The 27,263-nt window shown below is 61.4% G+C and overlaps 2 protein-coding genes across 7 annotated transcripts in view; both read left to right on the top strand.

The window, feature by feature from the left end:
- Positions 1-123: 123 nt before the first annotated feature.
- Positions 124-9,077, top strand: NPR1 (natriuretic peptide receptor 1). Of its 5 annotated transcripts, none has more exons than XM_062016225.1 (21): positions 124-834; positions 1,602-1,801; positions 2,118-2,231; positions 2,730-2,865; positions 3,098-3,189; positions 3,278-3,413; positions 3,508-3,592; positions 3,712-3,832; positions 3,917-3,961; positions 4,061-4,138; positions 4,252-4,356; positions 4,547-4,618; positions 4,703-4,862; positions 4,951-5,106; positions 5,427-5,595; positions 5,680-5,826; positions 6,513-6,705; positions 7,351-7,525; positions 8,041-8,139; positions 8,221-8,312; positions 8,837-9,077. In XM_062016225.1, the coding sequence occupies exons 1-21, from the start codon at positions 147-149 to the stop codon at positions 8,897-8,899; spliced, it is 3,126 nt and encodes a 1,041-aa protein (XP_061872209.1). In that variant the 5' UTR covers positions 124-146; the 3' UTR covers positions 8,900-9,077. The 5 variants fall into 5 exon arrangements, with proteins under 5 accessions (XP_061872209.1, XP_061872207.1, XP_061872208.1 ...); XM_062016223.1 differs by having other exon boundaries at positions 3,917-3,988; positions 8,837-9,076; XM_062016224.1 differs by having other exon boundaries at positions 3,914-3,961; positions 8,837-9,076.
- Positions 9,078-10,215: 1,138 nt separating this feature from the next.
- Positions 10,216-27,263, top strand: part of INTS3 (integrator complex subunit 3) — a 34,128-nt gene continuing 17,080 nt past the window's right edge. For both annotated transcript variants that reach the window (XM_062016235.1, XM_062016234.1), the window contains exons 1-8: positions 10,216-10,781; positions 12,719-12,802; positions 13,879-13,962; positions 18,123-18,236; positions 18,479-18,563; positions 20,451-20,517; positions 24,209-24,353; positions 25,177-25,306. In XM_062016235.1, coding sequence (XP_061872219.1) covers positions 10,698-10,781; positions 12,719-12,802; positions 13,879-13,962; positions 18,123-18,236; positions 18,479-18,563; positions 20,451-20,517; positions 24,209-24,353; positions 25,177-25,306 — 793 coding nt within the window. In that variant the 5' untranslated portion in view covers positions 10,216-10,697. The remainder of the gene's footprint in view (positions 10,782-12,718; positions 12,803-13,878; positions 13,963-18,122; positions 18,237-18,478; positions 18,564-20,450; positions 20,518-24,208; positions 24,354-25,176; positions 25,307-27,263) is intronic.

The following is a 27,263-nucleotide window of genomic DNA, read 5'->3' as shown; positions in this document are numbered from 1 at the left end:
TCCTCCCGCCGGGTCCTCGGTGGGGGCGGCAAGGAAGGGGTTAAGCTCGGTGTGGATGATAACGGCCCTTTGTGTCACGGGAGGGGGTGGGGGGGGAGGAAGGGCTCGGCCCCTTCGCGGGGGGGAGAAGCCACTCTCCGTGGGCGATGCTGGCGGTGCTGGCCGTGCTCTGCGGCGCGGTGACGGCGGCGGCGGCGGAGACGACGGGAACAGCCGCGCTGACTTTAGCGGTGGTGTTGCCCGAACGCAACCTCACCTACCCGTGGGCTTGGCCACGCGTGGGACCGGCGGTCCGCTTGGCCGCCGCCGCCGTCAACTCCCGGCCCGATTTATTACCCGGCTTTACCCTCCGCTGGGTCTTCGGCAGCAGCGAGGATGGGCACGGGGTCTGCTCCGAGATGGCAGCGCCTTTGGCCGCCGTCGACCTGCAGCTCGCTCATCACCCCGCCGCCTTCCTGGGACCCGGGTGCGTTTACACGGCGGCGCCGGTCGCCCGGTTCACCAGCCACTGGCAGCTCCCGCTGGTGACGGCGGGTGCCGAAGCTCACGGCTTCGACGACAAGCAGGAGCAGTTCGGTTTGACCACCCGCGCCGGTCCCAGCCACCGCAAACTGGGCGAACTGGGTGTGCAGCTCCATCGCCGCTTCAACTGGACGCGCCGGGCTCTGCTGGTGTACTGGGATGAGAAGGTGGATGACCGGCCGTACTTCTTTGCCGCCGAGGGGCTGTACGTGCAGCTGCCCACCCTGCGCAACCTCACGGTCGTGGACGTCGTGTTCCGCGACAGCAGCAACTTCTCCTTCATCATCCAGGAGATCAAGCACAAGGGACGTGGTGAGTGCTGAGCTGGGGCTGGGAGGGCGCATGGGGAGGGGGCTGGGGGTGCTGGTGTGGTGCGCGGGTGGCAAAGGCTCTGCGCGTGTGCCCAGCTCTACTGCATGTACACGGGTGTTCGTGGCAGGAGGTGGGTGTGCAGCTCCAATCCCGCACCCTGACCCCCTCCCAGATCCCCACCCCGTGTCCTGCCCCGCTGGGAGCTGCTGGATGTGGCCACCTGCTCCTCTGCCCTCAGCCCCATGTTGGCTCTGCCCCTGTTCCTGGCTCCAGTCGCAGCCGTCCCGTGGGTGCCGGCAGGGCTGGCACTGGGCGGGTGGCATCCAGCCATCCCCAGCCTTACCATCTTGCCACTTAACCTCAGCAGTTGCCACCCGTGGTCCCGGTGGGTGGCCCAGCCGTGCCCTGCGCCGGGCAGCGCCGTGGGGTCCCCCCAGTGCCGAAGGGGATGGTGGCAGTGGGTCAGGAGTCACCCTCCGGGGTCACCACGTCGCTGGGAATCAATCTCAGCCGGAGATCTGGGCTGCAGGGAGGAGGAAACGAGTCGGGAAAACAGGAAACCTGGGCCTGGCGCCTGCAGCCGAGGGCAGAGACGGGCAGGGCATGGCGGGGGACAGGCAGTGGGGCTGGGGAGCCCCTGCTCCCCCGTCTGCAGCACGACCCGGCACACGCATCGCACGTGAAGCGGTGGGGGATGCCGGTCTGGGGGTCCCCTGAAGATGGGGTGAGGAGTGTCAGGGTGCCACGAGCCGTCTCACCCCACGCAGTCGTCTACGTGTGCTGCGCCCCGGAGACGTTCCGGGAGCTGATGCTGCAGGCGGAGCGCGAGGGGCTGACGGGCGGCGACTTCGCCTTCTTCTACATCGACATCTTCGGGGCCAGTCTGCAGGGCAACGGCTTCCCCGAGCCCCAGCGGCCCTGGCACAGGGGAGATCGCCACGATGCCAGCGCCAGGAGAGCCTTCGAGGTGAGCCCTGCAGGGTGGGCACCCCGACACCCACCCACGGCCCCGTGTGCCGGCGCTGGGGACTGGGGCTGCGGTGGGTGATGGGGCAGCTTCTCCCCTCCCCGCCCCGGCTCATTCCCTGCTGCTGGCAGCCACTGAGAAGGAAGGAAACGAGATTAATGGCCCCAGATTCCAGCTCCAGTGCTGCCTGGAGCAGTTGTTAAAGACAGGCAGCCCCCGGGAGCAGGCTGGGACCCCCATCCCAGGAGCCCAGGCAGGGTCCCCATTGCCGGTGGGGTCCGGCCGGCCCCCTGCCAGCTGCTCTCCCCCATCCCAGGCCGTCACCATCATCACCTACAAGGAGCCCGAAAACCCCGAGTACCGGCCCTTCCTGGCACGGCTGAAGGAGGAGGCGCTCGCCCACTTCAACTTCTCCATGAAGGACGGCTTGGTGGGACATGACAGGGGGAGGAGGGGAAGCTGCAGGGCACGGGGCTGGAGGCACTGGAGGGAGCTGGGGACAAGGGGACACAGATGGAGCTGCTGGGAGACAGAGGATGGAACCAGAGACCTGGGATGGAGCTGGAGCTGCTGGAGGACGTGGGACGGGGTTGAGGACATGGGATGTAGCTGAGGACAAGGGGACACGGGATGGAGTCGAAGCTGCTGGAGGTTACAGGATGGAGCTGGGGAAAAGGGGACATGGGGTGGAACTGGAGCTGCTGGGGGACAAGGGACAGAGGTGGGGACATGGGATGGAGCAGGAAACAAGAGGACACGGGATGGAACTGAGGCCAAGGAGATATGGGATGGAGCTGGGGCCGTGGGATGGAACCAGGGGCACAGAGTGGGGCTTGAGGCTGCTGGGGATGAGGAGCTGTGGGATGACCTGTGGCTGCTGGGGATGAGGGGACAAGGCTCTGTCCTCAAACCATCTCCATGCCCCCAGATGAACTTCATCGCTGCCGCCTTCCACGACGGGGTTCTGCTCTACGCTCAGGCCGTCAACGAGACGCTGCAGCGGGGCGGCTCCATCACCAACGCCACGGCCATCACCCGCCAGATGTGGAACCGAACCTTCTACGGTGAGCCCGGACCCCAGCCCAGCCCCGACCCCAGCCCTGACCCCAGCCCCATCCCAGCCCCATCCCAGCCCCGACCCCAGCCCCATCCCAGCCCCATCCCAGCTGGCTGCTGCCAGGAACCCGCCTGCCCCCTTCCCAGGAGGATATTTTGGGATCAGAGCTCCCCCCACCCATGGGGTGGGATCTTTCTCCCCATCCTCTCACCCTGCATCCTCTCCCCCTCCACCCTCAGGTGTCACAGGCTTCCTGAAGATCGATGAGAACGGGGACCGGGAGAGCGATTACTCGCTGTGGGACATGGACCCGGCGCGGGGGGACTTCCAGGTGAGCCCCGACGTGGGGGCATCCAGTCCCATGGGAGTGACCAAGGGGCTTCCTCCCATCCATTTCTTGCCCTCCCCTTGCTCCCAAGATCGTGGCCAACTACAACGGCACCACCAAGAAGATCCAGATGGTGCCAGGCCGTGAGATCCACTGGCCGGGGAACGCGGTTCCGTCCGACGTCCCTCCCTGTGGCTTCGACAGCAGCGACCCGCTGTGCGGCAGAGGTGAGCGGGCAGGGTGGGGGGACACGGACACAGCCCCCCACATGCCCACCACGGGCACCCAGCAGCCCCTCACCTCCCTCCTCTCGCTGTGCAGCCAACCTGTCCACCCTGGAGGTCCTGTCCCTCGTGGTCAGCCTGATCCTCCTGGCCATCGCCATCACCTCCTTCTTCATCTACAGGTGGGGGTGACGGGGTCAGGGGGGGTGACCCCGAGGCTGCACCGGTGTCCCCCAGAGGTGGGGGCGAGGGGATACAGGTGTGAGGGGATGGGGGGTGTCACGCTGCCCTGGCGGCGCAGGAAGCTGCGGCTGGAGAAGGAGCTGGAGGCCGAGCTGTGGCGGATCCGCTGGGAGGACGTGCAGATGAGCAGCCTGGAGAAGCACCTCCGGAGCGCTGGCAGCAGGCTCACCCTGTCCCTGGTGAGCACCCAGCACCCTCCTCAGCCCTGTCCTGGGCGTGGGGAGCTGAGGAATGGGCTCATCCCACCTCCCTTCTCCCAGAAGGGCTCCAACTACGGCTCGCTGATGACCACGGACGGGCAGATCCAGGTCTACGCCAAGACGGCGTATTACAAGGTGGGAGCAGGGACGGGCACCCACCACCCTGCAGGGCACCCACCACCCTGCTGTCACCCCGTGTCTCCCCAGGGTAACCTCGTGGCGGTGAAGCACCTGAACCGCAAGCGCATCGAGCTGACGCGTAAGGTCTTGTTCGAGCTGAAGCACGTAGGTGGACCCTCAGCTCGGGACTCAGCGTGGTGGGGTGGGGAGTGTCCAGCCTGGAGTTCCCCTGGATAGGGTGGGATTTGGTCCCAAATCCTGTCCTCTGCCCCTTTCAGATGAGGGATGTCCAAAATGAGCATCTGACCCGCTTCATCGGAGCCTGCACCGACCCCCCCAACATCTGCATCCTCACGGAGTATTGTCCACGTGGCAGCCTGCAGGTACCAGGAGGGGTCCCAGGGATGGAGTCTCCTCCTCCAGTGCCCGTCACCCAGTGTGGTGGGTGATGTGGAGCTGCCCTGCGGGTGCCTGAGGTGGGAGGGAGCTGGTTGTGGTGGGCAGGTGGATTTGTCCCTCGTACTGGGACCATCCATGGTGGAGGGACAGCGCTGTGACCCCTCCTGTGCCCAGGACATCTTGGAGAACGAGAGCATCACTCTGGACTGGATGTTTCGCTATTCCCTCACCCTTGACATCGTCAAGGTGACGAGTTGGGTCTCTCGGGGGAGGTTCCTCATCCCCACGGTGGTGGGGAAAAGCAGGTCCAAGCGCTCTCTGTCCTGCCAGGGGATGCAGTTCCTACACAATGGGGTGATTGTCTCCCATGGGAACCTCAAGTCCTCCAACTGCGTGGTGGACAGTCGCTTTGTGCTGAAGATCACGGACTATGGGCTCGAGAGCTTCCGTGTGGTCCCCGATGGAGAGGACTCCCACGCTCTCTTCGCCAGTGAGCACCCCAGAGTCCCCCCCAAACCCCGGGAGCAAGCCCTGCCTGGGGTCCCTGCTCAGCCCGAGCCCCTTCCTTGACCCCACAGAGAAGCTGTGGACAGCACCTGAGCTGCTGAGGATGGAGTCCCCACCAGCCCGTGGCACGCAGAAGGGTGACGTGTACAGCTTCGGCATCATCCTCCAAGAGATCGCCCTGCGCAACGGCGTCTTCTACGTGGAGGGGCTGGACCTCAGCCCCAAAGGTGAGGTGCCAGGGACCAGCTGATGGGTGCTTGGACCAGCTGATGGACTCTTGGACAAGCTGATGGGTTCTTGGATGACTTGATGGGTTCTTGGACCATCTAATGGGCGTTTGAATCCGTTGTGATGAGTGCTTGGACCGGCTGATGGGTTCTTGGACCATCTGATGGGTGCTTGGAGCTGTTGTGATGGGTTATTCACCCACTGGTGGGTTGTTGACCTCGCTGATGAGTGCTGTGACCTGCTGATGGGTTGCTGGACCTGCTGCGATGGGTCCTTGGACCCAACTGATGAGTGTTGGGACCTGCTGATGGCCCCACAGAGATCATTGAGAGGGTGAAGAGTGGGGAGCGCCCCAGCTTCCGCCCCTCAGCCAGCGTGGGCTGTCACATGGAGGAGCTGGGCCAGCTGATGCAGCACTGCTGGGCCGAGGACGTCCTGGAGCGCCCCGACTTCAACCAGATCAAGGTCCAGCTCCGCAAGTTCAACAGGTACCTTGGCCTCCAGCCCTGTAGGTGACGGGTGGCCTCCCCAAAAAAGGTCTCCAGGTGGGTGCTCACCCTCCCTGCCCACAGGGAGAGCAGCAGCAACATCCTGGACAACCTGCTGTCACGCATGGAGCAGTATGCCAACAACCTGGAGGAGCTGGTGGAGGAGAGGACCCAAGCCTACCTGGAGGAGAAGCGCAAGGCCGAGGCTCTCCTCTACCAGATCCTGCCCCAGTGAGCTCTTGGGGGAAAGGGAGGGTGGTCCTGGTCCTCTGTGCACTCCCTCACTGCTGCACACGCTGGGGCACCACACTGCATCCCCCACCTGCCCTGGGCTGGGGTCCCCCACAGCTGCTCTGCATGGCTGGGAGTCCTTGGAGGAGCTGGAGACACTCAGGGGCACCCACGTGGCTTGGGGCTGGGAGTGTTTGAAAGGGGTTGGGGACCCCAAAGACCTCCACGTCATTTGGGGCCAGAGGGGTTGGGAGGAAGTCAGGACCTCCTCCTAGACTGCTGCATGGCTCAGGGGGGCTGAAAAGGGCCCAGAGACCCCAACACGTAGCTCAGGGCTGGGGGATGCTTGGAGGGCTGGGGACCCCATGGGATTTGGGGCTGGGGACCCTGTGGGATTTGGGGATTGGGACCCCATGGGATTTGGGGCTGGGGACCCCATGGGATTTGGGGATTGGGACCCCATGGGATTTGGGGATGGGGACCCCATGGGATTTGGGGCTGGGGATGCTCCTCTGCCATGGCTGTTTGGGATTTGGGGTGAGTCTGGTCGCCCCCATCACACCTTGAGGCTGGGGCATCCACGGAAGGTTGGAGACCCCAAGGACCCCTCAGCACCATCTGCAGGGGAAAGATTTGGGGAGATTTGCCGCTTCCTTTGCATCATCCTCCTCCCCCACACCCCTCAGCTCGGTGGCAGAGCAGCTGAAGCGGGGGGAGACGGTGCAGGCAGAAGCTTTCGACAGCGTCACCATCTACTTCAGCGACATCGTGGGCTTCACGGCGCTGTCGGCCGAGAGCACCCCCATGCAGGTGGTGACGCTGCTCAACGACCTCTACACGTGTTTCGATGCCATCATCGACAACTTCGACGTCTACAAGGTGAGATGGGGCGTGGGGAGGGTGTGTGTGACGAGCCAGCAACGGGCCCTCGTGGCCAAGAAGGCCAGTGGCAGCCTGGGCTGGGTGAGAGGGGCTGTGGGCAGGGGGTCAGAGAGGTTCTGCTGCCCCTCTGCTCTGCCCTGGTGAGACACATCTGGGATGTTGTGTCCAGCTCTGGATCCCTCGGTTGCGGAGGGACAGGGAGCTGCTGGGGAGAGCTCAGTGCAGGGCACAGAGGTGCTGGAGTGGAGCATCTGCCTTGTGCTGAAAGGCTGAGGGAGCTGGGGCTCTGCAGCTTGGAGGAGCCTGAGGGCTGAGCTCAGTCATGTGCACAAGTGTGAGGGGGCTGGAGCCAGGCTGTGCTCAGGGATGCCAATGACAGGACAAGGGGCAAAGGGGATAAGCTGGAGCATCAGAGGGTCCAGAGAAGCACCAGGAGGAATTTCCTCCCTGCTGAGCTGAGGGAGCACTGGCAGGGGCTGCCCAGATGGGCTGTGGAGTCTCTTCTCTGGGCACATCCCAACCCCAGCCGGATGAGTCCCTGTGTCCCTGCTCTAGGTGCTGCCCTGGCAGGGGGCTGCACTGGCTGAGCTTCCCAGGTCCCTTCCAGCCCCCAGACCCTGTGCTGCTTCCCCTGTGCCTCAGGTGGAGACCATTGGGGACGCCTACATGGTGGTGTCGGGGCTGCCGGTGCGCAACGGGAAGCTGCACGCGCGGGAGGTCGCTCGCATGGCCCTGGCGCTGCTGGACGCCGTCCGCTCCTTCCGCATCCGCCACCGGCCGCAGCAGCAGCTCCGGCTGCGCATCGGCATCCACACGGGTCAGGGCGGGCTCTGGGACCCCCGGGGGCAGGGTGGGCTGTGGGACCGCCAGGGGCACGGGCTGTGGGACCCCCGGGGGCAGGGTGGGCTGTGGGACCCCCACGGGGCAGGACATGGGGCTGTGACACACACACGGGGCAGGATGGAGCTGTGGGACCCCCACAGGGCAGGGCTCAGGGGCAGAGTGGGGCAGGGGGATGTGGGACCCACGTGGGTCAGGGCACAGGGATGTGGGACTCACACTGGTCAAGGGGGGACAAGGAACATGTGGGGCAGGAGGATGGGGCTGTGGGACCCCCACGGGTCAGGGGATCGGCTGTGGGACCCCCATGGGGCAGGGCATGGGGCTGTGACACACACGGGGCAGGGCAGGAGGCTGTGGGACCCCACGGGGCAGGGTGGGCTGTGGGACCCACATGGGGACAGCAGCTCCCAAGGGGTCGGTGGGGCCACCCGGGCTGGAGCTGGGGCCAGCAGGGCGGGGGGTGGAAGGGTCCCACTGCGGGTCCCTCAGGCCCCGTCTGCGCCGGCGTCGTGGGGCTCAAAATGCCCCGGTACTGCCTCTTCGGGGACACGGTGAACACGGCCTCGAGGATGGAGTCCAACGGCGAAGGTGAGGGGCTGGGGGCACCCTGGGGTGCTGGGGGGGTCAGGATGGGCACCCACGGGTGCTGAGGGTGCTGTGCCCCCCCAGCCCTGAAGATCCACATCTCAGCTGTGACCAAGGCGGTGCTGGAGGAGTTCGGCTGCTTCGAGCTGGAGCTGCGGGGGGATGTGGAGATGAAGGTGACCCCCAAACCCCCCCACACCCCCAAACCAGCCCCAGCACCCCACACCCCATCCTACAGCTGCCCCACCTGGGGTCCCCCCTCTGCAGCCTCATCCCACAGCCCCAGTGGGGCAATGCCCCCTCCAATCTGTGCTCCCCAAGGGCCCCCCATCCGTGCACCCCAATCTCCCCCCTGCACCCCCACCCTTGGGGCATTGCCCCCCCCAAACCCCTGTGGCAGTATCCCCCAGCTCCCAGGCAATGCCCCCCCCTGCACCCCAACCCTGGGGCAGTGCCCCCCCCAGCACCCCAGCTCCCAGGGCAATGCCCCCCCCCTGCACCCCAGCTCCCAGGCACTGCCCCCCCTGCACCCCAACCCTGGGGCAGTGCCCCCCCCCCCAGCGCCCCAGCTCCCAGGCACTGCCCCCCTGCACCCCAACCCTGGGGCAGTGCCCCCCCCAGCACCCCAGCTCCCAGGCACTGCCCCCCTGCACCCCAACCCTGGGGCAGTGCCCCCCCTCACCCGAGCCCCTCTCTGCAGGGCAAGGGGAAGCTCAGGACCTACTGGCTGCTGGGGGAGCGCGGGGGGAGCACCCGGGGCTGACCCCCCCTGCCCTCCCCTCCCCCGGCAGCACCCGCAGCTGCTCCAGCACCACCCCCAAAGCCCCCCCGAGCCCCCCGAGCCCGGCCCGGGTGGGGGTGGCTGGTTGTACCCCCGAACTGCCCCGAGCGCTCCCGGGGAGGGGTCACGGACGCCCCGTCGGTGTGAGCCCGGGGGGGCTGGGCTGGGGCACTTGGGGGGGGTCGGGGGGTCCCCTCGGGGCTCGGGGGGGTCACTAGAGCTCTAATTTTTGTAATAAAGCTGATGTGTCCGCAGCCGGCTGCGGGGGCTCGGGGGCGTCCCAGGGGGCTCGGGGGGGTCCCAGGGGGGCTCGGGGGCGTCCCAGGGGGCTCGGGGGGGTCTCGGGGGGGCTCGGGGGCGTCCCAGGGGGCTCGGGGGGGTCCCGGGGGCTTTGGAACGGGGGCGGACAACCAGGGTCGGGGGTTCTGTTCGGGGCTGCTCGGCTGTGCCCGTCCGCGGGGGTCTCGGGGAGTCCCGAGATGCTCGGGGGGTCCTGAGATACCCGGGGTAGGGGCGGAACGATTCAGAGGCGGCTGTGCACGGCCGCGGGGGTCCCGGGGGGTCCCGGGATACTGAGGGGGGTCCGAGACTCGCGGGCTGGGGGCGGAAAGGTTCGGGGGGTCCCGGTCGTGCACATCGGGGAGGGGTCTCGAGGCACTCCGGGAGGTCCCGGGAGGGTCTGGGGAGGGGTCCCGGCCGGGCGCGTCCCGGGAGGGTCCCGGGGGGATCCCGGCAGGGTCCGGGGGGTGTCCCGGGGGGGTCCTGGGGGTGTCCCGGCAGGGTCCGGGGGGTGTCCCGGGCGCGTCCCGGGGGGGTGTCCCGGGGGTGTCCCGGCAGGGTCCGGGGGGTGTCCCGGGCGCGTCCCGGGGGGTGTCCCGGGCGCGTCCCGGGGGGGTGTCCCGGGGGTGTCCCGGCAGGGTCCGGGGGGGTCCCGGCAGGGTCCGGGGGGTGTCCCGGCAGGGTCTGGGGGGTGTCCCGGGGGTGTCCCGGGGGTGTCCCGGGGGTGTCCCGGCAGGGTCCGGGGGGGTCCCGGCAGGGTCTGGGGGGTGTCCCGGGGGGGTCCTGGGGGTGTCCCGGCAGCGTTCGGGGGTCGCCGGGTCCGGCCGCACGCGCCGCCGCGGGAGCGGAGGGAGGCGGAGCCTCGGCCGGCTCAAGCCCCGCCCCTCGCGCCTCATTGGCCGAGCGTCGCCAGGCCACGCCCCCTCCGCCGCGCTGTCACTCACGGCCGTCTCTCCGCTGCTATTGGTCGGGAGGTCGCCGGCGGGGGCGGGAACTTCCGCCCGACCGTCCGTTTCCTGTTCCCGCCGGGGCCTCCCGTCCCTGTCCCGGTGACTTCCGGTCCGTGGCTCCGGGAGGGGGGTGCGGAGCCGCCGCTCTGCCCCCCCCACGGCCCCGGCGCCCCCCCACGGCCCCGGCGCCCCCCCGGCCCCGGCCGCAGCCGCCCCGCGTGACCTGTCACCCCCACAGCCGCCCCCGCAGCGCGGCCGCGGCCCAAGAGCAGCCCCGTGAGCCCTGAGCTCACCGCGCAGCCCCCGTGGCCTCCCCCGGGCGCGCCGAGAAGCCCCTGAGGAGCAGCCGGGGTACCAAGGGTCCAACCCCCCCCAACCCCATCGCTTCCCACTGCTGGAGCGGGGGGGGGTTCCCACGGGCGCCCCCAGCCCAGGAGCCCACGGGAGAGAGCTGGGGGGGATAACAGAGGCGAAAGAGCAGCGGGGGGCTCCTCTGAGGCAAAGCCCCCTGGGTAGGGGCTGCCCTCCCCCTTTCCCTGCCCTCTCCAGCCATGGAGAAGGGGAAGGGGGGAACAGGAGGAGGAGGGAAGTTGCTGGTTTCCACTCTTCTGGATGCCAAGGATGAGTTGGAGGAGGTAGGTGCCTGGGGGCTGGGGCAGGGGGGCTCTGGGGGGGTGGTTCCATGGTCATTCCCGTGCAGGGTGCCCCAGGCTGCTCTCTTTGCCTGGCTCTGGCTGGGGATCAGGCTGGTTCCAAACAGAAGCCCCCTCCCACCTACCCCTGGCCATGCTGGGGGAGCAGAGCTGTGAATTCCCCTCACGCCTGAGCACCAAAGGGACTCATCTCTGCAGGGCCTGAGAGGCTATGAGCAGCACCCACCAAAATGAGCCAGGGCTGAGCTCCAGCCCCCTCAGCTTTGTCAGCTCACCCTGGGATGAGAGAGGGGGTTGCTTCAGAGGGAGGGAAGGTTTGGGGCCTGCCCAGGACAAACTGGTGTGGAAGAGGGAGGAAATAAGGGAAGGCTGCAGCCCCGGGGCTGTTGAGCCTGGGGAACAGCAGCCTGAGCTCAGGGGCAGCTCAGCAATGCTGCTCAGTCCCTACAGGGTGGGTGTCAGGGGGATGGGGCCGGTGTTTGGTGTGTGGTGGCCAGGGACAGGACAGGTGATGGACATCAACTGGAACACAAACAGTTCCACATCTCTACAGATCCTTCCACCTCACCATCCCATGACCTTCCTGACCCAGTACCCCTTAAACTCCCAGAAAGCTGCCCTTTGGACTCAAGAACCCCACTGAGCTGAGGCAAAGGGGGTGCCTGTGAGCTGTGCTGCAGAGTGCTGGTGATTTACTGCCCCAAGCTTCGTGTTGAGAGACTCCAGCAAGCAGGAAACGGAGCGGCCCCAGGCCAGAGCCCCGAGCCCTGGCAGCAAGGAGCCTCCATGGGGAGCGGGAAAAACCCTCCTCCTGGCTTCCCCTGTAGCACTTGTTGGAGCTGCTGGTGGCAGCAAGTGGGATGCATCTGGTTTAGGGGAGAAAGGTGACCAGAGGAGCTGGAGCGTGCCAAGGTCGCTCCTCGTCTCGTTCCGCTCTGAGCTGTTGGCAGAGGCTGCAGAGCCCCTGGTGGGAACAGCAAACGTGCTCCAAGGTAGAAACCCTGTTTCCAAGCAGCCTCTGGACTGAGTCAGTGTGTCTCCTGTTGATCCCAAGAAGGGAAAACCAAACCCAGACAGAGCAAATCCCTCCCAGCCCTCCCATCAAAGGCCGCTGAAGGTCCTCGGGAGGCTCCCGTGGTGCCCCATTGGCTGCAGCATCTGGCCAGCAAGTGCTCTCCTTTTTCTCCCTGGGCTTTTTCTGGCTCTGGATCTTGTTCCTCACCTGTCAGATCATTCAGCTGCTCGAGGTTGGAGATTTTCACGGGGTTTTGCCCCAGTGCTTTCTCATAATGCCACAGCTGGGCCTGGGACAGCCTGTTTCACAAAGGCATTATCTCTGCCTTGCTGCCCAGTGCTGCTGCTTTCACATCACCTTGAAGTGGAGAACTGCTGATCTCTTCCTCAGTAACTTCCTCCCTGCAACCCCTTTGATGTGCAGAGGAGCTGCTGAGCAGTTCCATAGTCAGCTCCAGGCCTTTGGGTTTTAATCAAGTGTCCCAAGTGATGGGACAAGAGGAAAGGGGCTGCAGTTGCCCCAGGGGAGGCTGAGGCTGGAGCTCAGGCAGAACTGTTTCCCTGAGAGGGGTGTGAGCCCTGTGCCAGGCTGCCCAGGGAGCTGGGGCAGTGCCCAGCCATGGAGGGACCCCAGAGCCATGGGGCTGAGGGCTGTGGGTTAGTGCTGGGCTGGGCAGGGGGAGGTTCACAGTTGGTCTCCAGCAGCTTCAGGGGCAGAGAGAAACCCAAACCTGGGAAGAAACGGCCCAGGCGGGAGGTTCCGAGCCTGAGGCCAGCCAAGGGTGTCTGGTTGTGTCCCTGCCTGCTGGGGAGGGCCAGAGCAGCTTCTCGTGTACCGTGTGGAGGCTGTGCCTGAGTGTAGTGTCCTGTGCAAGCTGCTGACCCGTGGCTGTGCTCCCTTGCAGAGGCTGGAGCGGTGCGTGGGCATCGTGACCTCGCTCACCAACGGGCTGTCGGAGAGAGAAGCCAACGACGCCCTCAACGCCCACGTAAGTGTCACCCACCCCCTCAGTGACAGCTCCTGCCTGAGGGGCATCACTCCTGGCAACTTGTGCCTGCAGGGGTCTGGCCCAGGGAGCAGGAGGGTGAGCTGCTAGCGAGGCACAAAGAGGCTGAGGAGGGGAGTCGTGCTCCCGCAGCTCTCGGCCTCTCGGGGTTCCCCACAGTGACCAGACAAACCCCATCGTGCCTTCAGCCCCTGTCACCCCTCTGCAAACCAACCTGCTGCAGGGTCTTGCTGAAATCTGCCTGACTGTGTCTGTCTCCCAGACTTCAAGTGCAGGAGCCTGTCCCAGCTCAACCTGCTGCTGCTCTTTATCTCCCTCCTCCGTTTTTCTGCTCCTGTGCTACCCAGACCAAGCTTTCTGTTTGTTTTCCCCCCTCCTCCCAAAGAGCCAGGCTGCTGGCAAGAACAGGTTCAGCCTTTCTATGGAGGGATGGAGCATTTCTTTCTGACTCTGCCTGCTCTTAAAATACTTGCCAGGGCGCTGCAGCCGTGACCGTATAAGGGAAAGCGGCGTGTGCCACGTCCACGGCCTCTCAGGCATGGGCTGTGGTTTTCCCCTCCCCACAACACCTTGGCCTGTTGGAGTCAGGGGTGCAGAAGTTGCCTTCCCTTAATGGGAAAAGGTCAGTGACCCAGGTTGGGTCTCAGAGGCTCTGAAGCTCCTGAAATGCTTTGCCACGTGGGTGAGGAGGTTGGAGAAAGGTCTGGAGGAGCCTGGGCAGGTCCCCAGGGCTCAGGGATCTGCTGTCATTCCACTCTGGGAGGTTTGTTGCTCCTCAATAATGAGAAATCCTCAAGTGGTGCAAGTAAACCAGCTGGAAAGCTGTCAGGACCCAGAGGTTTGCACCACAGTTCCCTTTGCAAGGGGGTGCAGGTGTCAGAGAGACCCTCTGTGTGTTCCAGTTTCCCTCAGGATCCTGCTTTGGTCCTCGGGGGCTTCCAGCTGTTCTGTTGAGCAGCTTTGGTGGGCTTGTGAGGGGTTTCCTCCTCCTCTTGCTTTGCTGATCTCCCTCTAACACCCCACCTCACCTGCTGGCTTGGTTGTTTTTGTCCTCTCAGATATGTAAAGGAGCCCCTCAGCACGAGGAGATCTGCATGGGTCTTTTCACTCTGGTCTTAACTGAACCTGCTCAGGCACAGAAGGTAAGATGCTGAGCACAAACAGTTTCTCCATGAGACACTTTTGCTTTCCAGGCAGCTGCAGATTGGGAGCTGGGGAAGTTTTGGGCTGTGCTGGAGGTGTCTGAAGGTGCCTGGGCAAGAACAACCAGCACTGAGTGGTTGTTTGTCACAGCAGGGCAGCAGCTTTGCTCACATCACCCCTGGTTTGCTCACAGGAACAGGGGCTGCAGCAGCTGCTGCTGCTCAGGGGGGATACAGATGCTGCCATCAGGGGAGGAGCTCACTGTGTTCTTTCACAGCCCCAGAATGAATTGGTTTTCCTCTGTGGGGAGCAAGTATTGATTATAAAGAAATCATAAGGCCTTTCCCACTCTCTGCCTCGTTTTTTGGGAGCCCAGAATGGATTTGCATGTTGGACACCAGACCTGGATGCCTACAGAAAATAATCACCTTGTCTCTAGAGGTGGAACATGCTCAATTCCTGCAGCAAATTGCTTTCCTAACAGCCCCTCTTCATTCACTTCACAGAGGGGATTTAATGTTTCAATAACTCTTCCAGCAAGTGATTTGTTTTCTCCAATTGCACTTAACCCCAGCTGCAGGGATGGTTTGTGCTCTGAGCATCTCTGGAGGGGAGGGAGGTGTTTCAGGGAGAGGAGTTGGAAAGATGTTTGTTACAGAAAGCAGCCCTGTTTGTCACAGCTGCAAAGGCAAAGCAAAGGAAGGGCAGCTGTGGTGAGTGGCACTCAGAGGCCCCTCCTTGGCTGTGTTGCAGTTGAAGGGTGTTGTGCAGGGTTTGAAGGGGTTAAAGTGGGCTGCTGCAGCTGACAGGCTCTGCTGTGAGCCTGATGCAGCTGTGTGGGGTTAGGGGTGCTCCATGAAGCCTGGCCCAAAGGTGGCTGCTGAGAGGACAGAGCTCTGTCCACCTGCTGTGGCAGCTCCTGGCTGCTCTGGCATTGCTGGGTGGGAAGGGCCTTGGCAGTAAAGCACAAGCTCCATTCCCTGAAGTCACCTTTCGAGAGCAAGATGTGCTTCTCCTGGGAGTCTTTACCTTGCCTTCTGATGGAACTGGTTCCAGTGGGATGGCTGGTGTGCTTTGCCTGTGCTTTAGGCCTCCCCAAACCCTGACCATAGAGTCCCCAGCCTCTGTCCTCAGGCCCTGACCTGCTTCTGCCTCGTGAGCTGAGCACAAGACTTGTAAACCCAGAGAGGCTGCATCCAGCTGAGCTCAGAGCACCCAGCACTCACCCTTCCTCCCAAGACACTGCAGGAGCCAGAGTCTTTCCAGTTGCTGACTAGCAGCCCTCCTCAGGATGGTTTTCCAAAGGCTGAACCTCCCTCACATGGATTAAAATGCTCTTTTCCCCTCTAGGATGTGATGGGGAGTGTCCAGACCCTGTTAGGTGAGCACAGGGCTCCAGGGGCAGATGCTTTCCATCCCACTGGCCAATGCTACCTGCCTGGCAGCTTCCCCACCCTGCTCTCCTCTGGCAAAGGGGAGTGAGGGGCTGCTGACAGGCTGCTGTCTCTGGGAGATGACAGGCTGGGGACAGGCTTTGCTGCTAATTAAAGGGGGCTGGTCCTCCTGCTCCTGGGAACACATTCCTTTTCTTAGGGAGTAATTGGATCTGTCAGTCTGGGGCTCTGATGTCATTTGCTGCTGGCACCTGCCCTGTGTGCAGACAGCAGGGACAGGAAGGCAGTTGGTGATTTTCTGCCAGGCTTTAGGGGTGAGTTACCCCTTGTCTTTGCTTTCTGCCTATTAAGAGAGGATAATGCTTGCCTGACTGATAAGGCATCTTGCAAGACTCTTGAGAGAGCTCAGAAACACAGTGGACAGGGCTCTGTTCATCCTCTAGTGAGAAGCTCAGAGCTGCAGGAGGCTCAGTGCATCCACCCCCCCCCCCCCCCCCCCCCCCAGCCCCCCCCCCCCCCCCCCCCCCTCTCATCTGCAGTAACCCTTCCCAGCCCTGCTCACAGGTGAAGAGGAGGCTGAGGGGAGACCTTACCACACTCTGACAGGAGGCTGTGGTGAGCTGGGGGTCCCAAGTGACAGGACAAGAGGAAAGGGGCTGGAGCTGCCCCAGGGGAGTGCCCAGCCCTGGAGGCATTGAAAAGACCCAGATATGAAGCTGAGGGGAGCTGGAGGTGCCCCCCTCTCTCTCTCTGAGAGGCTGTTGGAAACTCAACTCCCTTTTTGAGAGGGGGCTGGAGCTGCTCTTCCCCTCAGCTACAGGTGAAGGGAATGGTGCCCCAGCCTTGCCCTTGCCATGGCTGAGGCTCAGAGGAAGCACACAGGGCTCCTCCTGCCCCTTTTTGCCTCAGTGCCCCAAGCAGGAGAGATGAGCTGTGCTACACTCCCCCAGCTGTGAGGAGGGGACACTTGACTGCCTTCAAATATCAAAGTGACAATGCCTGACCCATCAGCTGTCCCTCCCCTGCCTGGCATCTCTCCCTTTAATTAACACCCTGCTCTGGGATCAGAGGGCACTGAGCCCTCCCCACAGACCTTCCCAGACATCTCCTCCACCATCTGCCCAGCACTGGGCCTCTTCTGCCCTTGCTGCTGGGTGGGAGGGAGCCTCTCCTCAGCCCTCCAAGGCTGTTTGCTTTTTCTTCTCCTCTCATTTAAAGGGAACATTTATCACGTGTTGCTTCCTGTTAATTAAACAGCCCTTGTGAGCAGCAGCTCTGACCTGCCCAGAGCAGGGAGGTGGCCAGCAAGAAAAGCTCCAAAGAGAAGATGTTCCTCTCCTCACCCCTGGTGAGGGTGCAGAAATGCACCTGCCTGGCAGAGGGGAGTGTGGGGCGCTGGGTTGGTCACAGTCCTGTCACCAGCACCCAGGGCAGGGACCTGGCCCCACTGGTATCCTCCAAACCAAGGAGCTGTGTCCCCTGCCTTGTCCCAGCAGGGTGATCCCCGTGGTTCCCACAAAGCTGCTGCAGTGGATGGATGATGTTTTGCATCCCTGGCCCAGGTAGTGGATTCTGTGGAGCCTTTGAGTCTGCCTCTGCCTGCTGTGGGATTCATTTAGCATTTCAAGAGCAATTCAAGGTCCCAGAGAGTCTCTTGGCACCTCCTGGGCTCTGTTGTCTTGTTTGGGATTGGCTTTTCTTTGTATATATATTTATTCCTCTGTTGTTACAAATGGAAAGGGGAAGGAGAAGCCTGAGCACAGGGAGTCTAAGCAAAGATCTTTCTGAGGCCTCATTAAGTGTGGAAAGGAGGATGCAGAGCCCAGAGCTCTGCTCTCTGCAGTCTCCTGACATTCACTGGCACGAGTTCCCATTCCTGCAGAACCACTGAGCAGATGATTTCCTCATCCCCCTCCACCCAGCCCTGAGCACAGGGGGGGTCCGAGCCAGCACCTTTGCTCTCTGGCCAGCGTTTTGTCTGGCTGCTGGTGGCAGATGAGAGTGGAGGAAAGGCCTTCCTTTCCCTCAGATGGGTCTCTCTCTCCCTGTAGCAGAGCCCCAGGCAGGATGTCTGGATTTCTAACCCCCTGCCTTTGAGCCAGACAGTCTCCAGCTCTGTGTGCCCTCAGAAGCCTGATGAGAGCAGGAGATGGCACAGGGACCTTCCATCCCTGCTCCTGCATCTCCGTGGAGCTCCCACACAGCCCCAGTGACCCCAGGTCCTGCAGAGCTCTTCCAGTTCTCACTGGTGCCAGGGAGACTGGAGCAGCTGGGAGGCTTAAACCATCTGGATGTGACTGTTTATTAACTGATCCTTCCTGAAGGGCTGTTGTCTGTCTTTTCTCTCTCCTGTTGGTGTCTCCAGAGCTGTGGGAGGGCCCAGGGAAGGCTGAGATGAGGGGACAGGGACACCTGATGGTGTCTGGAGTGAGAAACCTTTGGCTCCTGGGGCTGAACCTGATGAGTCAGAGGAATAGGCTGCCCAGGGAGATGGAGGAGTCCCAAATCCCCTGGGATATTGCAAAGCTGAGGTGCTGAGGCCGTGGGTCAGTGGTGGGCTGGGCAGGGCCTGGACTCCAGGAGCTTCAAGGGCTTTTGCCAGCCACGTTGTTGTCTGTTTTCATGATTCTAATCCAGCTGTCAGCTTGCAACACCCCAGAGGATTAGTGCCTTAGTGCTTGCCCTGAGAGCTGTTTACTTGCTGGTATCTGGTCAGGTTTGCTAAAGCCATTGTGAGTTTCTCTGTGCTGCTCCTTCCTCTGCAGTGCTACAGGGACCTGGCCCTGGTGAGCAGAGATGGCATGAACATTGTCCTCAGCAAGATCAACCACATTCTCATGGAGAAGTACCTGAAGCTGCAAGACACTTGTCGGACCCAGGTGAGGGGAAATCCTTTTACCCCCTCAAAATCCCCCCTTTCAGCCCAGCCCTGCAGAGGAGGAGCAGGGGCTGCTTGAGCCTGGAGGGTTTGGGGGTTGTTTGGCATCAGTGAAGCTCCTCAGACTCGCTTTTGGGAGGGAACTGTGGAGGTGGTTGCCAGCCAAGGTGGTCACAGTGTCGGGGAGAGGTAAAGTGGGGGGTAGCTGTAGCCAAAACTGAGCTGCTGTGTCCCTCTGCCCAGCTGGTGTGGCTGCTGAGGGAGCTGGTGAAGAGCGGGGTGCTGGGCGCGGACGGCGTCTGCATGACCTTCATGAAGCAGATTGCAGGTGAGTTGTGCCAGGGGAGGGAGCTGAGTGCTGCCTGCAGCGCCCCCTGCTCGTGCCAGCAGCCTGGGTGCCGTCAGTGGCAGCCCAGGGTTGGTGTGTGGCATCAGAGCCAGAGCAGCTGGGTCCAGACAGGCTTGGGCAGCGTCTCTGTAGGCAGCTGGCAGGCACCGAGCCTGCCCTGACCTGTCTGGTGAGGAAATCTGGCCAGGGAGGGATGGAGCAGAGGATAAACCTTCAATGGAGTGAATCAGAGGGAGCCAGGAGGCCTCTGGCTAAATGCTGCAACAGCCAGGAAGTCTCTTGGTTCCTGCTGCTGTCAGCTCTCGCCCCAGAGCTGTCCGAGGGCACCAGGATCATCCCCAGCCCCTGCTCTGACCTCTGGGATGGCATCTGTAGCTCATCAGAGATGCAGGAGGCTGCTTCAGCCCAGCCCAGTGACAGGATTAGGGCACAAACTGGAAGACAAAAAGTGCCCCTGGCCCAGGAGGAGAAAGTGCTTTGGTGCTGAGGTGAGGGAGCCCTGGCCCAGGCTGCCCAGGGAGCGTGTGGAGGCTCCTTCTCAGGAGCTTCCCAAACCCCCCTGGACACGTTCCTGAGCCCCTGAGCCAGGGGAAGCTGCTGTAGCAGGGGCTGGGGCAGCTGTGCAGGGCCCTGCCCACCCCCTCCATTGTCAGGTCAGGCTGGTAGCCCAGCTGGTAGCCCAGAGTGTCCCCCCAGGCTCAGCCCTGCACACGCCTTTCCGGCCTCACAGGAACGGCGCCTCTTCCGTGTTCCCTCCTGGGCTCTGCTGCTGCTGCCGCCCCCAGGAGCAACTCTGGGCCCACCAGGAACCCTGACACCGTGTTTTGATTGTCCAGGACACGGGGCTGGGCAGCCCAGGCTTGGCAAGTGCCCTGGCTGCTCCTCAGGACAGGAAGAATGGAGAGGGAGGGGACAGAGTCCTGAACCTGAGCCAAGCTGCTCTGGCCGTGCTGTCCCAGTGTAAACACAGAGCGTTTTGCAAGAGCCCTGGTGAAGCCATCCCCTGTTTCCCCTGGGTCACACCTCCCTGTTCAGGGCCCCTTCTGTTCTGGAAGGGCTGCACTGTGTCACTTCTCACTGCTGTTACGAGGCCTTTCGTTGCCGTGCTGCCCTTGTCTTGGCCTGTCTGCTCCGAGGCCTTGCTGGAGGCCTCATCCTGCTCTCACAGACCTCAGCCAGAGGCTCCAGCTTGGTGCTGACGGCCCATGCTGAGAGTGTGAGCCATCACTGTGACACCTGGCCTTTGCTGGACACTCTGGGCATTCTCTGCACATGCTGTTTCCCTTTTGGAGACTCAGCAGCTGCAAATAGTTTGTCTTTCCCAGCTACAGAATCTCATCCCATTCTGGCTGCCTCCTTCCTTCCAGGAGAAATTCCTGACTCCATGTTACCACAGTTCCATTGCAAAGACCCCCTTGATCCCCTAACAGAGAGGCACTTGCACCTGCAAAGGTTCTGTGTTAGAACAAGAGGAAAGGGGCTGGAGCTGCCCCAGGGGAGGCTGAGGCTGGAGCTGAGGCAGAACTGTGAGGGGTGTGAGCCCTGTGCCAGGCTGCCCAGGGAGCTGGGGCAGTGCCCAGCCCTGCAGGGACCCCAGAGCCGTGGGGTGAGGTGCTGAGGGCTGTGGGTCAGCGCTGGGCTGGGCAGGGGGAGGTTCACAGTTGGACTCCAGCAGCTTCAGGGGCTTTAACAGCAATTCTGCTATCCAAGGCCTGTGGCCTAAGCAGGAGCAAACTCCCTGGTTAGCTTTACACCTTCCTGGGGACACAGGGCTGGAGAGGGTCGGTGGTTCAGTTGCTGCTGGCACCACCAGTGCAGCCCTTCACCCCCCTGCTCTCCTCTGCCCTCGGGCTCTTTCACTTTCAGGTGGGGACGTGACAGCAAAGAACATCTGGCTGGCTGAGAACGTCCTGGAGATACTGACAGAGCAAAGGTAGGGCTGGTGGAGTCCTGCTGGCAGAGTTTGGGGTGGTGACAGATGGTGTGGGAGGGTGTTGATGGGGTTTCCTGCACAAAAGGCCTCTGTGTTCCCTGACTGTGACACCAAACGTTGTTCTCCAAGCCATGGCACGAGTTTCTGCCTCTTGGTGCAGGTTGTGTGGGGTGTCCTGAGCATCCCTCCGTGGGCAAAGCTCCTCTGTGGGGTTTGGAGAGGGGCTGCCCACATTGCTCACAGAATCCCAGGGTGGTGGGGAGGGAGCTGCAGGGATCACACAGCCCCAGCCCCTGCTGCAGCAGCTTCCCCTGGCTCAGGAATGTGTCCAGGGGGGGTTGGGAACCTCCCATGAAGGAGCCTCCACACCCTCCCTGGGCAGCCTGGGCCAGGGCTCCCTCCCCTCAGCACCAAAGCACTTGCTCCTTGGGTTTTAGTGGCATTTCTTGTGTTACAGCCTGTGCCCATCACCCCTTGTGCTGTCCCTGGCCACCACACACCAAACACCGGCCCCATCCCCTGACACCCACCCTGCAGGGACTGAGCAGCATTGCTGAGCTCAGGCTGCTGTTCCCCAGGCTCAACAGCCCCAGGGCTGCAGCCTTTCCTCCTCACACACTTGTTCCAGCCCCTCAGCATCTTGGTTTGTTCTCCCCCAGCACTGCCAGGTCCCTCTCCTGGAGCTCCTGTCCTAGTGCTGGTTCCTCCCCAGCTGCAGGACTGTGCCCTTGGTGCCCCCCAGGCTCAGGCAGGGGGTGGCATCACCTCATGTGACCAGGAGCAACCTCCCAGGAGTATTTCCCTGCCCAGTTCCCCTCAGCTGTGGGGGAGGTGTTCCTTTTGGAGGAGTAGGACAGAGTTAATTGCCCAAAAAGCTTCCTGTGTTTAAACAGCTCCTGCCTCATCAGGGCTGCAACTCTAATTTGTGACAGGCCATCTGGGAAGTATTGTCCTTTGGGCTCAGCATTGTCCTTTGTTGGCAAAACAGCTGCTAATTGATGATAAGTGGAATTCCTCCCTGCAGCCATTAGTTTTTAACAGCCTGTAGTTTTTACCAGGGGCTGTAATTGCAGCGATTCTCCTTCAAATGGCTTATTGCTGTGTTCAACAATGACTTGTTGAAGCATTTCTCTGGCCACAGTTGACAAGGGGGGAGTGCCTGTTGTTCCAGGAATGGCTGTGTGGGTATGTGCTGCTGCCATCTAGTGCCACAGCACCCCTGGGAAGTGGAGGAGGGACCCTCTGAGATCTTCTGGTTTGGTTGACCTTCAGTTCTTCACCATAGTTCCCCATCTGCTCCTGTTCTGAGCTCCACTCCTCTGTTCCCAACCCTCTTTGAGCCCTTACTCAGCTCTTGCTGTGACCTTCTCTGTGTGCTGCTGCTGCTTGAAGCTGCTGGGAAAGGCTCCTCATGTCTTTGCAGCTCATGCCATAGAATCAATTCATCACAGACTCATTTCACTTGGAAAAGGCCTTTTGAAGATCATCCAGTCCAAGCCCTGCCCATCAGAAATCCACCAAAACCTTCCTTTTCCCTCAGAACCAGTTGGGTTGTTGAAGCCCCTGGAGCTGCTGCAGCCCCAGCCCTGCCCAGCCCAGCACTGACCCACAGCCCTCAGCACCTCAGCCCCATGGCTGGGCACTCCCCCAGCTCCCTGGGCAGCCTGGCACAGGGGCTGACACCCCTCTCAGGAAAGGAATTGTCCCTGACCTTCAGCCCAAACCTCCCCTTGAAGAACTCGAGGCCGTTTCCTCTTGTCTTATCTCGTTACTTGGGAGCAGAGACCGGCCCAACCTCACCACAACCCCCTGTCACACTCTGAGCCTGTCTCCCCTCAGCCTCTCCTCCTGGGGGGATCCAGAGGCCCAGCTGGCTGTGGGGAAAAGGGGAGCAGAGGTGAGAGAGAGGAAGGCTTGGCCTCTGTGGAAGGTGTTGCTGCAGTGTGAGGGGTGTGTTGTGGCGCAGGGGGAGAGCTGAGCCCAGCAGACAAGGGGCAGCTCTTTGCTGGGATTGATGGGCTTTCATTAGGGAGAAAGCCAAGAGCTTCAATTAAAGCCACACATGTGAAGATCTGATGGTTGCACTCAGGGTGTTGAGGGCCTGGTTTAATTAAAAACAGCTCCAGCAAAGCTGCTTGCTTTGCCTGAGTCAGGAGGCAGCTCTGCTGCCTGTTCCTCCAGCTTCCCCCGAGACTTTTCATTCTCCCAGCTCCACAGGTCCATGAATCCTGGGGCTCTGGGCAGCTTTTGCACCTCCCTCCTCACCCCTCGTGGACAACACTTTTATTTTCTGCACAGCCCTCACTGGGGAAAGGGGAGAGAAGCTGATCCACCCCCCCAGGGAGCTTGGCTTTCATTACTCCCACACCCTCCCTAAGGTAACCTCCACTCTCAGGCCACCTAATTAACCTGCTGCTGGCATCATGCAGCCAGGAGGGGCTGAGAAAAGCAAACTGAGACCACATCTGGGCTTTCCCTCTGGTGACTGAAGGCAGCTGAGTCATTTGCTGCTGGGCTGGGGGCTCTTCAGGTGCCACTTCCCTGGCACCCATGATTTGCAGCTTGGAAGGGGGATGCTGTGATCAATCATGGTGGAGGCACCAAGCCTGGCTCCTTCTTGGCATCCAGAGCAAATAACCAAGCTGAGCTGGTCCTTTTTCTGGAGGAAGATTTATTTATTGTGGTGGTTTTAGATAAGGGAGGCTGAGAACAGGGCACACCCAGCAGCTGGGGCTGGGAATGCTGTGCCACTGGACTCTGCTGCTCCCAGACAGGGGCTGAAGCACCTGCCCCAGCTTGGGATGTAAAAGACAGTTGGCTGAGAAATAATCCTCCATGCAGAAAGGCAGCTCTGGGCACAGAGCCCCTGTGCTGAGCAGGGTAGGAGTGATGCCCTTAGGAAGGACAAATCCTGTGGTGCCCATGATGGGGGTGGGATGTGTCTGCTGCCACAGCCCCTCTCCACACAGCTGCATCTTATGAGGAGGGGCTGAGGGGATGGGGGTGCTGAGCCTGGAGAAGAGGAGTCTGAGGGGAGACAGGAGCCCTCTCTGACACTCCCTGACAGGAGCCTGTGGCTGGAGGTGAGGAAATCTCTGCTCCCAAGTGATGGGACAAGAGGAGACGGGCTCCAGCTGCCCCAGGGGAGGGTGAGGTTGGAGCTGAGGCAGAACTGTTGCCCTGAGAGGGGTGTGAGCCCTGTGCCAGGCTGCCCAGGGAGCTGGGGCAGTGCCCAGCCCTGGAGGGAGCCCAAAGCCGTGGGGTGAGGTGCTGAGGGCTGTGTGTTGCCTCTTGGTGCTTTTCTGGCTGCAGGAAAAGGCTCAGTGTTGACATCAAGGTCGAGTCTATCCATGAGGCTGCTGCTCCCTGAGCACTTTGTTGCTTGTGGTTGCAAATACCTGAGCTGCTTGTGACAGGGAATATCTCTGTGGCCTTGGAAATCCACCCAGTGCCTCGTGGGGATGTGTCTGGCACCCCTGACAGAGCTCAGGGTGTGAGGGTGAGCTGTGATGGGACTGTCCTCAGAGAGGAAAGGGAGCAAACAGCCAGGATGGATCAGAGCCTGGCCCATGGCTGGACTGACACAACCCGAGTCCCTGCCCTTGCTGGGTCCCCTACACTGAGCCTTTGTGTTGATGTCTCTTCTGACTGTGGTTACCTCATGGTGGGGTCTTTTTGGTTTGCTTTGCAGAGAGTGGGTGTTGAAAAGCAGCCTCCTGATAGCCATGGCAGTGTACACCTACCTGAGGCTCATCGTGGACCATCACGGCACGGCTCAGCTCCAGGCCCTGCGCCAGAAGGAGGTGGATTTCTGCATCTCCCTGCTCAGGGAAAGGGTGAGCAAAGGGGAGGGGGCTCAGGGGATGGTTGGCAAGAGAGATCTGCCTCTCTGGGCAGTCTGGCTGTGTGTGGTGGTGTTGGAAGGGGCCACGATGGCTCTTGCACCTGAGTCACAGCAGTCATCCATCAGAACCAGGCTCTGGAGGAGGGGAGCAGCTGGTTTGATGGGCTTTACCTCCTTTTACTCAGAGTCAAGCCCATTCTCTTTCTGCTGCTGTGGCTTCTCATAGCTGCAAGAGCATCAGTTCCTGCAGCCCCCGTCCTTGCAGGCTCACAGAGACCACAGCAGCCAGCTCCTATGGGGCAGGAGAAGCCACCAAAGCTGGGTGTAGGCAAAAACCCTTGTGTTGAGCATCGTGGCCCCATGAGCCATGACAGCTCTGCAGCTCCCTGCCCACTGCTGCCCACTCCCCATCCTCTGCTGCCTGGGAAGAACCAAGTGTCAGATCTTTTACTTCAGATTCTGGCTCCAGTCCTGGAGAGAGCCAAAAAAAACCCCCCATGTCAGATTTATGGGCTAATTGTTTGCTTTACAACTGAGAGAGAGAACATTTTAAAATAGCTGCTGACCTTCCAGGCTGTCAGGCTGCCTCTCAGAACCTGCCAGCTTCAAAAGAGGGGCAGGCTGCCAGGGCCAGGAGCAGAGACATTGTGCAAGGAGTGAATCATCTGGAGCCCGACGCTAAGGTTGAAGGACTGACTGTTCCTCCCTTCCCCTCCTCCTGCCCCCTCAGTGACTTCTCCCTTCCCCCCTCCCCTGCAGGTAAGACAGTAAATGTGATGGGTTTGGGGTTGATTTCTCTCTCTTGCCCACCCCAGTTCATGGACTGTTTCATGATCGGACGGGATCTCGTGCGGCTGCTGCAGAACGTCGCCAGGATCCCCGAGTTTGAGCAGCTCTGGAAGGACATCATCCACAACCCCCAGGTGCTCAGCACACAATTCACAGGTAGGCAGGACCGGGGCCTGCTCTGAGAGCCTTTCCCACAGCCTGTGCTACCCCCAAACTGCCTCCAGGAGCCCTCTGCAGGGAGAGCTGGTGCAGCAGCCCTTCAGCGCAGCCGTGTCACTGCACGTCCCGTCTGGGAACAGAGCAGGAGCCAGCAACCAAAACACATCGGGTGGGGGGTCTCCTCCAGCTGCTCCTTGAGAGGAGAGAGGGCTAGAGAGAAGAATTCCACCCTGTGAGCCCACCTCCAGCTGCTCCCAGAGCCCCTCTCCTCACTAACTAGAAGCAGCTTCCAAAAGCAGCTTTGTGCTGGCTGCAGGGAGCTTAGGAACAGGGGCAGGGCCTGGACTGGTCTCCCATGGTCAGCTCTGGTGCTTTGCAGCTTGATCCTTTCTTGGTTTGAAATGCTTTGTTGGGTGTCTGAGCTTTAAGACATCCTGAAAACCAGATACTTGAGCTGCAGGGATGGTGAGAATTCAGCTGAGCTGTGACAAGGGTCAGTCAATTGTAGCCCTTGTTCTGGACTCGACACTTCCCCGACTGGAGGCGTTGCTGGTTGCTCTTAATTAACTGATTTATAAGCTGAAATGAGGCTGGAGCACAAAGACACAGAGTCTGAGTCCTTCAGAGTCTCCAGAAAGCCTGATGAAGGCCACAGCTCTAAAGGAAGGAAAGCCCACGAGGTGCAGGAGCTGCCACTTTCCAAGTGGGGTTTGCTGTCTGCCCGTGGGCTCCCACAGCTGTGTGCTGTGCACTCAGCTCTCAGTGCAGCCTGAGTTAAACAGACATGATGGAGAGCATGGTAGGGTTAGAATTTTTATTGCTATAAATTATTCACTTCTCTAGGGGCTGTCACATCATTATCTGTCTGCAGCAATTCGTACTGAGTCGTTGGAAATGGAGCTTTAAAGTGTTTTTCCCCCTCAGCCCTCTCCACCCCCAGTGCCTGGTTTGCTCTCAGGGGCCATGTTAATGTCACTTTAAAGATCTCAGATTGTGCTCAAGGAAACTCATTTGATTAAATGCTCCTTAAGCTCTGGGAGCTCTGCATCCTCCTGCATCTCCATCACCCATCTCCTGTCACTGCTGCTCCCTGCTGAGACTTGCCAGCCACTTCCCCTCCCTGAGCTGTCAGCCTGTGGGCTTGCAGAGGCAGAGGAGCCTGAGCTCTCCACATTTCACGTTCCCAGGGCTCGGCTCTGCCTCCCCCTGCAGCTCTACACCCACTGGAATCATTTCTTGGCTCCCTCTGGATCTTCCCAGCTGAGTGCTGAGCTCCCACACCACGCTCAGAGCGTCCTGGGGCACCTGACAACCTGCCCCTCGAGCTTCACTGGCTGCCCACGTGGTCAGGGGCAGCTGCTCAGGGGATGTGCTGCTTTGCTGGCAGCTCTAGTCAAGTGATCATAGAATCACAGACTCATTTTGGTTGGAAAAGACTTTTAAGTTCATTAAGTCCAACCACTGCCCTCCCACTGCCAAGCCCATCACTAACCCATGGCCCTTGGGGCTGACAGCAGTGCTCCTGACTCCTCACAGCTGGCAAGCTTTTGTCCCTCGCTGCCACAGAGACACTGATGGACCATCCCTACAGCAGCCCTGCTTCCCTGGTGCCCAGGCTGGGGGGCATTGGGAATGTGCTCTCTTGGGCTCCAGCTTGGTGTCTGGACTTTCTCATTTCTCCTCCAGCTCTTGTCCCTGCCCTGCTGTACCTCCCCCCTCTCCTGCCCTGCTGTACCTCCCCTCTCCCTGTCTCCAGGTTCCCCTTCTTGGTGCCCTCCTTAGTGATCTCTGACAAAAGCTTTCTCCACACAGGAGGTGTTTTAAGAGACCTTTTCCAAGCAAAGTCTTGCTCCCTTTCCACTGCCTTGGGCAAATGGAGCTCACTGCCCTGAGCTCAGCGTGTTGGTAGATCCCTGCCTGGATGCTGTGGGTGCTGTGCCATCCCTGGGGCTGG

Source organism: Colius striatus, chromosome 29 (assembly GCF_028858725.1).
Source record: "Colius striatus isolate bColStr4 chromosome 29, bColStr4.1.hap1, whole genome shotgun sequence".
Classification (NCBI taxonomy): domain Eukaryota; kingdom Metazoa; phylum Chordata; class Aves; order Coliiformes; family Coliidae; genus Colius; species Colius striatus.
The sequence above is the reverse complement of the archived record's forward strand: the minus strand, read 5'-3'. Positions and strand labels throughout refer to the sequence as shown.